A 9,513-nucleotide genomic window follows, 5' to 3' on the forward strand; every position below is an offset into this window, starting at 1 on the left:
GGTTCATGTCCCCGAGTTGCCGCCGATTGCGGTTCATGTCCCCGAGTTGCCGCCGATTGCGGTTCATGTCCCCGAGTTGCCGCCGATTGCGGTTCATGTCCCCGAGTTGCCGCCGATTGCGGTTCATGTCCCCGAGTTTGCCGCCGATTGCGGTTCATGTCCCCGAGTTTGCCGCCGATTGCGGTTCATGTCCCCGAGTTTGCCCCCGATTGCGGTTCATGTCCCCGAGTTTGCCGCCGATTGCGGTTCAGGTCCCCAGTGTGTGCCGCGATTGTGGCCCTGGCTCCAGGAACGCCGCCGGTTGCAGTTCATGTCCCCGGGTAGCTGCCGATTGCGGTTCTGACTGGCCGTTGAGGCCATTTTATTCCTGGGTTCCCAAAACTTCAGCGATTCCAGGCACATCATGATCAGATCATTTCCAAACTCATTCCCAAACTAAAAAAACATATGGTGAGGCGTGACACTGTTACATTACCAGTACATCTGTGAACACACAGTGGAGTGTCCAATTCTTCAATTTTATTAAGGTTTGTTGGTTAACCATTAAATGTTTCTCTGTAGGACAAAGAACAGATGTCTGCAGGGATTTACAGTACTAAATGGTTCTTACAGTGTTTCATTGATAGGGTGAGTAAATTGATCAAGATATACTCCATTGACCGAGACAGATTTATGAACACAATACTGAAAGGGAAGGATAGGACCCATCTTTTTCTTTAATCTTCATCTTTGGGTTTTTTTTCTTAGTAGTTGGTTTAAAGTTTTCAAGATGGACATTGGATTTTTTTTCAACAGTTCGGGGAATGCCTTTTTCTGTTCCAGCATGGTAGTAGAGACATGCTCGGATGATTATATGTGGAAGAACATGTACTATATAACCTCAAGCCATCTTTGGATGAACTACAGGCAGGCACTCTTTAAAGCTAAACCTGTTAAGGTTTGTCTTCGACCCCAAACGCACGACACAACGGAAGTGAGACTTAGCCTTCAAAGGCGTGTTTAATTCTCAGAGTACAAGACAAGTCGGTCTAGGAGAACTCAGGAAATAACGGCAACAAAGGTAATTCTCTTTAGTCTCTAGAAAAATCCACACAGGAAAAACTCGGGGGGGGGGGGGGGGGGAACTAGACTTGTAATTCACAAAAAGAAATCCACAGAAAGTCAGGAATTACCACAGGTGAGAGGAGGCTTGTGATCCAAATCAAGAAGGAATCCAGCAGCAGCAGCTAGAGAGAGATCCTCACACTGGAGCTGACAACACAAACCTGCCACTGGTGACTGAGAAGAGATCCTCACCCTGGAGCTGACAACACGAACCTGCAACTGGTGACTGGGAGGCAGGCAGCTATATAGCCCTGCTGAGCTGATGAGCTGCAGATGGTTAATTGCTGATTGGCCTCAGGTGCGAGATGAAGCACCTCTGGTCCTGGAAGGAGGCTTAGAGAGGCGGGTCCTAACAAAACCATTACAAAATCTCTTTGAAATGTCATGCAACATCATTATTATTGAGATATATATATATATATACATTAGAAGCAATATGAAGTGTCTATCTATTCCAAACCAATTCAGGCCTACAATCCTGTGGTGGGGGTTTGGCACCACTGTCAGCACTTTTCTTTCCCACTGAGTCATTTTGCCGTTTCGGTATAGTCTGCTGGACGCTAAAACAAAACAAAAGAAGGAGATGCTAGGAGATGCCATAAATTCATTAATCCAGAGTGATGATGTGATTTTTGCAGACACCGTTTACTTTGACCCTACGCCTTTGGGACGTTTTCATTCTGGAGGGAGAGAGGCTCCTCACCGCCATGTCTTACACCATCTTGAAGATACACAAAAGTAAGATGTCAAACAGCTTGCCATTTTTTGTTGACATACTAGACTACTACAGATTTATGAATGCACATTCTTTAGTGAATCTTTTCTGTAATGTAAAGAAGTAACCTTACTAGGACATTAATTTGTCTGCTTTGCCTCTGTCTTACATGATAATGGGACATATTTCATCAATCAACATTATCACCCAATGAGATATCATTGGCCAAAGAAGTAGAATTAAAACCATTCGCAAAAATAACCTCATGTTTGATTCTGTATAATGTAATAACCAATCACCAAGATTTTTTTATTATCCTAAATGAAGATATCCTTGCCTCAGTCACCATGATCTTGTTCATGCTTTCAAAATAGTGCACCACCACCCTGTTGTATGTTTTAATTGAACTGGACTTCATATTCCATCTTTGTGCAGTTCACTTGGACAGGTGTAAACACATCAAACTACCGTAATTTTCAGACTATAAGTCGCGTTTTTTTTCTTAGTTTGGGTGTGGCGGGGGGCGACTTATACTCAGGAGCGACTTATATGTGATTTTTTTCACAAATTTTCAAAATTCAAAAATCCGCCATGTTGTGAAACCGCTATGAACGAACCGCGATGTAGCAAGGGATTACTGTCATTTGAACTGCAGTGACGTCACCCGTGCCGCGCGGGAGTTGTTTACATAAAGGGCAAAGGATTCGATCACGGGATGACAAAGATGACGAAGGGCCCAACGTACCACCGGCGTCATTAGCGGCTTTGTTTGTAAGTGACACGGAGGACGAAGGGTTTGAAGGATTTCATGATTTGGAGTGACACAGAAGGTTTGAAAAACTATTATGGCTTTTACGCACGCCCGATCCTTCTCGACGGGAGCTCTCTTTCACCTCCGTGGATGGAAGTTGGGGGCCGGCGCTCGGCCGGGTGGCTGTCCGGGGACGGTGGATGGGGCTCGGACATGGCTTTTACGCAGGCACGCTCCTATTCTATGGAGCTCTCTTCCACCTCCGTGGATGGAAGTGGGGGCCGGCGCTCGGCCGGGTGGCTGTCCGGGGACGGTGGATGGGGCTCGGACATGGTGCCGAACTTCCAGCTACGGAGGTGGAAGAGAGCTCCATAAATAGGACCGGGAGTGGGAGATAGTGTCAAAAGCTGCACTTAAATCAAGAAGAATGAGTATGGATATGAGACCAGAGTTGGCTGCAATCAGGAGATCATTAGTGATTAGGACTGTTTCTGTACTGTGTCGAGGGCGAAAACCAGACTGTAACTGTTCGTATAGATTATTATTAGTGAGGTGGGTGTGGATCTGAGAATTCTGGACAGAAATGGCAGGTTGGAGATGGTACGGAAGGTACTGAGGATATTGGGGTCTAAACCTGTTTTTTTTAATAATTGGAGTAACTGTAGCAGATTTGAGAGATAGAGGGACAGAACCAGAGGTGAGGGAAGAATTGATAATAGCAGTAATCAGGGGGAGCAGAGAGGGGAGGGAGGCTAAAACCAGAGGAGTAGGCAGAGGGTCAAGTTGACATGTAGATGGCTTTAAATTCCGAATGAGTTTGGATAGATCAGCAGCAGAGGGATGTTGGAAGCAGGAAAGAGAGGTGGGGGTGGGATGAGGAAGGAAAGAAGATGAATAGCTCGACATGTGAGAGGTCAGTTGTTGGTGGATAGTGGCTATTTTATTGTCAAAGAAGGACATCAGGGTGTTACAGTGACCGGTAGAGTAGAAGTGTGGGGGGAGGGAGTCACGTGGGCGGGTTGAATTATTAATTATGGAAAACAGGGCTCTGGTGTTCCCCGCACCAGCTGCAATTTTCTCCGCAAAATAGTGTGATTTTGCGGAGGAAATTGCAGCCTTATATTGCATTATGTGAGTATGGTACAACAGTTTATGAATCATGAGTCGAGTTTTGCGAGAAAGCCGCTACAGCTGTCGTCCTTTGGCTTTCAGATGACGTAGATGAGTTGAGAACCAGGGTGCAGAGTGGGGGAAAGAAACTGTTCGGGTTATGAGGGGGCAAATGACTTTAGCAGAGTTTGTAGTCCAGTGTCGGAAGCAGAAACAAGCTGATCCAGGGTATATGGGGGGGTGACGGTGGGGAGACTGCCAATGGCTGAGGTGAAATCTGCTAAATTGATATTTTTGATATTGCGGGAGGATATGGTACGTGATTGTTTGATTTTGGACAGTGTTAGACTGAGATTAAAAGAAACTAATAAATGATCAGAGAGACCTGCTCCCAGATCAACAGGAGAACAGTTAAGAGGAGTGACACCGGAGCAGCAGACTAGATTTAAAATAGGGCCTTTGGTGTGGGTGGGGAAATTAATGTATTGTTTAAGTCCAAAACTGTCCAGGCAGAAGATAAAATCCTTAGTGAGAGTGGTGTTGGAGTTATCCATGTGGATATTTAAGTCCCCAAGCAGAATGATGTTGGAGGAAAGTGAGCAGATGTGAGTGAGGAATGCAGTGAATTCCAAAATAAAGTCCTTATTTGGTTTGGGTGGACGGTAGATATTAGCTAAAATAATTGGAGTGGGTCCATTTAGCTGCAGAGCAACAGATTCAAAAGAACTGGTCTCTGGCACCGAAACAGATGAGACCTTCCAAGTCTCACGATGAAATATTGCTAGACCTCCTCCTCGACCATTGAGGCGTGGTTTGCTCATATAAACAAACCCGGGTGAACATGATTCATTCAACTGAGAAAAGTCACCAGGATGTTGCCATGTTTCAGTCAAACACAGAAAGTCAAACTTGCTGTCAAGGAGGAGGTCCTGTAGCAGCTGTCCTTTGCCGGTGAGGGAGCGAATGTTAAGTAGTCCCAGATTGACGTCACAGTGTTGGTTTGAGCTACCCGAGCTAGGCTAGCCAATGCACTGTGATCCACCTTCCTATTCATGTTTCTCGGTGGATGGCGGCGGGTGTAGGACCAGATGGTGTTTATGGCAGTGGAGTCATCGATGTGGTAGTTGCGTCGAGCTCCACGGTGGATGTATCTCCGGTGGTGACGGCGAGCGATGTCCGGAAAGCGTCGCAGTGCAAGTGGGGGAGCAAACCGGCAGTGCCGGAGCTGGAGAAGCACTGCGTTTGTGTAACGAATCCGGGTTGACTTCATGCTGGATGAATCATGGCGGACAGGGAAGTCCACCAGAGCATGGAGCTCACAGCAGGGTTGATAATATGTATGATGCACGGGCCAGACAGGAAAACAGCGGAGCAGCGATTATTTATGTAATACTTACTTGAATAACTCTGAATGTTACGTCAGGCCCGTTCTCAGCTCCTCGTTTGTGTATATGTCACGTTAGCATACCGTATCGTTTAGCCTGTTGTTGCTGGTTAGTGTCTGTTTTTGGTGTTGGATTTTGACAAACAAATTTGCCCCAAAAGTGCGACTTATACTCCGGTGTGACTTATATATGTTTTTTTTCACTTTATTGTGTATTTTATGGCTGGTGCGACTTATACTCCGGAGCAATTTATTGTCCGAAAATTACGGTAACTCTGATGTCACCAAAACAACTGCAAATGCACTTCAGCATGGTTCACTCGATGCTTATGGTGTCTGCCCAACCCACAATGGTTATGGTACATCATCAACATTATTAATAGCAATGCTTCCTAGGTATTACTTGAATGGATAATCAACAGTACCCTATTTTCTGGATTATAAATCGCTCCGGAGTACAAATCGCACCAGCCATAAAATGCATAATGAAGAAGAAAAAAATATATAAAAGTCACAACGGAGTATGAGTCACATTTTTGGCGGAAATTTATTTGATAAAATCCAACACCGAGAACAGACATGTCATCTTGAAAGGCAATTTAAAATAAAAATAGAATAGAGGCAACAACAGCCTGAATAATTGTACGGTATGCTACCATTACATGACACATAAACAACGAACTGAGAACATGCCTGGTATGTTAACATAACATATTAAGAGTTATTCAGATAACTATAGCATGAATAACATGCTCACAAGTTTATCAAACCATTCGTGTCACCCCAAATCACTAAATCCAATGAAATATTCATCCTCAGTGTCACTTTTAAACTACTTCGCAAACTCCGAAGATAGAAGATGCGGCGCTTTCTCTTCTGCATCACTTACTTCAGACTCGTCAGTTGCAGAAATTATCAACACAGGCCTAGAGTGACCTCTTGCGGTTTAGTGTAAAAATAGCTTGTAAAATGGTATCATATGTGTTAATAAATTCACACATAAGTCGCTCCAGAAAATAAGTTACACCCCCAGCCAAACTATGAAAAAAAACCTGTGATTTGTTGTCCAGAAAATAGGGTACATGCTAAACGTGGTGACACCGATCACTCTGATTAGCTGTTAAAGGGTGAATTACTGCACAAATTACTACAATTATGCAGAAAAGCCAACAACAAAGCAAAGGGCATTATCTATAATATGAAGATAAACATTGCTTTTTACTTTGATGTGTTCCTGCCTGTATTATGTGTGCGTTGGGCAAGGTTGTGTTTTATGGGCATTATGGTATTGGTTATATGTACATGTTATTTCATGAAACCCTGACTGTGGATAAAAATTACTTCTAGGCCATGTGCGCCATGTAGCCTTGGTAGAGGTGTAAAGTCACAGCTGTGTGCTTGTGGCTGCATGCACCATCTTAAAGCCACTTTGTAGTGATTCGCTGGCCACCCCACTGACAATTTTCTAGCTCCACCCCTGTAACCAACTTTAGCATTTGAGGCACCAGTCAAGTGACAATGAATTCATACTAACATGTTTGGTTTAGCTCCCAAAAGCAAAATGTACTATACATTTTAAACCTTTCTATTAACATTCTATCTCTTTATACTTGCATTTTTTTTTTTAGCATTTCATCTAAGAAAAAGAGACAGTCAGCTGAAACTGTAAAGTTTCAGATCACTTTGAGGAATTGTAAGAATACAACTTTTTGGATCACTTGTATGATGTGAACATAGCCTGATGCAAGTGCATTTTTGTTTGCACAGAGCATCTCATGAAGATGTCTTTGGAGGAGCTTCGAGAATTCCTGCTGGAGAGAATTGCTCAGACCTTTTTTTACAGTGACGACATAGTCATTGAACAGCTACAGGCCTCTATGACTGAATTACGAAAGATGAAGCTGGATTTTCCTCCCCCAGGTAGATAACAGTTTTGACAGCTTCCAGATTGTCTTATTTTAGTGCATAACAACCAACACACTGAGCACTAAAATAAGTCATTAACTTATACATCGTGCTTTTTCCAACAGTCTCAAAGGACAACACAGGAATAACATAGATACAACCATTCACATCTACAGCCAATATAGAAAATTCTGTGAGCCCAAAATAAATCTGACACACAAAAAGAGGAAACACATATTTGACCTGAAATTGTTTGTTTGTTTTGAGTGCTAACCAATCTCAATACCCCCCCCCCCCCCCCCCCCCCACACACACACACACAATATATTCCTTTCACCAATACTATCCACTTGTTTTCTCAGGGAAGCCTGAAGAGTTACCACGTAAGCCATTAGGCCAGGAGCTGCCATTGCTGCTGAGTCCACTGGAGCCATCCAGAGGAAAGCGCTCCTCAGCCAGTGGTTGTCCTAAAGCAGGACTCAGCTTCCACATCATATCCAACCAGCCAGATTTCATATCCCCAGACCAGAGCCCTTGCAAAGATATCAATGATCTGCATCCTGTTAATGATGAGCAGGTTCCGCTTCCTTCCCCAGATCCCGTTATTATCCACAACCAGGCCTTGTACAACTCAGATGAATTCCCACTTACCGGGCCACCGCCTTACCAGCCCCTACTTCCCTAGGCCAGCTGTCGGATTCTCTGTCCTCCAATAGGACCCTGACCCAGGTCCAGCCCTGAACACTTGATGAAAATGCTCATTGTATGTTCAATACCAGCCTATTCTTGTTACTCTCTATGAACATTAAATTTTAATTGCCTTGTCCAAATGCTTTGCTCTGTGAACAGGCTAGCATGAGGTACATTTGCAACGCATTCTGTTTCCTATAGCACTCTTTAGAAATAGCACTCTTTTGTTTCATTTAACCCTTATTTATCCAGGTAAGGAAAGTGAGAACAGATTCTCATTTTCAAGGGACAGTATTTTAAATCTCCAATTCTGCACTATGAAGCAAAAGAAATCCACAAGCTTCACGCCTTTACTTCACAGCAAAATCACAACAAAGGGTTGCCTTTACAGACACTGATGCTCCACAAACGTTAGACAAAAAAATGTCATCAGTTCGGCTTCTGATTTTCTAATAGATTTTTGCACAAATGAACACACACACACACACACACACACACACACACACACACACACACACACACACACACACACACACACACACACACACACACACACAGTCAGTTTTACAGTTCGTTTTGTTGCCTCATGATCAGTGGCTGCTCATCAATAGAGGGCGCTAGGGCTCATTCACTCTAAAAGGGTCAAAAATTACCGTAATTTTCGGACTATAAGTCGCGGTTTTTGTCATAGTTTGGGTAGGGGGGCGACTTATACCCAGGAGCGACTTATATGTGATTATTTTCACAAATTTTCAAAATTCAAAAATCCGCAACGTAGTGAAACTGCGATAAACAAACCGCGATGTAGCATTTGAACTGCAAGTGACGTCACCCGTGCTGCGCGGCGGTTGTTTACATAAAGGGCAAAGGATTCAATCACGGGATGACGAAGATGACGATTGAGTAGTTGTTGGCTCGTTGAACTCTTGTTTTGTTGAATAACGGGGACGGTGGATGGGGCTCGGACATGGCTTTTACGCACGCCCCACGTACTACCGGCATCATTAGCGGCTTTGTTTGTAAGTGACATGGAGGACGAAGCTTTTGAAGGATTTAATGATTTGGAGTGACACAGAATGTTTGAAGAACTATTATGGCTTTTACGCACGCCCGGTCCTTCTCGACGGGAGCTCTCTTTCACCTCCATGGATGGAAGTCGGGGACCGGTGCTCGGCCGGGTGGCTGTCCGGGGACCATGGATGGGGCTCGGACATGGCTCATACGCACGATCGATCATACTCTACGGAGCTTTCTTTTGCGATCGGACAAAATCAAGCTCCCTGCGCACTGAGGTCCACTTAAATTTTGGAAAGTACATCAGGACTTTAAAAATATTTTCTAGATTTCAGCGACGACTCTGTCACAATAATGCGACCAGTGCAGTTCTACGGTCGGCGACGCGCCACGGTTGCGCATTGGCAGTGCGCTGCGGTTGCGTGATCGGACAAAAATGCGCGAATGAAAAAATGCTTTAAAAAAGGCGTTTTTTTTTTTGGTTGTAACGGATAATTTTTTTTTCCATTATTTGTAATGGGAAAATATGATTCGGAATTCGATCGATTCACTTCTCGAACAGCCTTCCGGAACGGATTGTGGTTGAAAACCGAGACTCCACTGTATTTTATTTAGTGTAGCAACTTGTAGATGTTTTTATTGTTACAGTTCAGTAATTGTTGGCTCGTTGAACTCTTGTTTTGTTAAATAAAGAGCCGTTTATGTCTTTCCTGGTACTTTGTTAACGCTACAATATAGTTATATACTAGATCTCTGAAGCGCACGCGCGGCGTTGTTGACATAAGAACGAGGAATTTGATCGATGGATTTAATGATATAGAGTGACACAGATGGTTTGAT

The 9,513-nt window shown here is 44.0% G+C and overlaps 1 protein-coding gene across 2 annotated transcripts in view; it reads left to right on the forward strand.

Annotated features, from left to right (window-relative positions):
- Positions 1–8,014, forward strand: part of LOC147058852 (USP6 N-terminal-like protein) — a 43,455-nt gene extending 35,441 nt beyond the window's left edge. Inside the window, exons 10-14 of one of the 2 annotated variants that reach the window (XM_085907169.1) lie at positions 356–450; positions 562–627; positions 1,743–1,842; positions 6,832–6,984; positions 7,332–8,014. In XM_085907169.1, the coding sequence (XP_085763295.1) occupies positions 356–450; positions 562–627; positions 1,743–1,842; positions 6,832–6,984; positions 7,332–7,654 (737 nt within the window). In that variant the 3' untranslated portion in view covers positions 7,655–8,014. The remainder of the gene's footprint in view (positions 1–355; positions 451–561; positions 628–1,742; positions 1,843–6,831; positions 6,985–7,331) is intronic. The other variant, XM_085907167.1, reaches the window with a different exon arrangement.
- Positions 8,015–9,513: the final 1,499 nt, after the last annotated feature.

The sequence above is a fragment of the Syngnathus leptorhynchus genome, chromosome 3, assembly GCF_054491065.1.
Source record: "Syngnathus leptorhynchus isolate UIUO chromosome 3, UIUO_Slep, whole genome shotgun sequence".
Lineage (NCBI taxonomy): Eukaryota > Metazoa > Chordata > Actinopteri > Syngnathiformes > Syngnathidae > Syngnathus > Syngnathus leptorhynchus.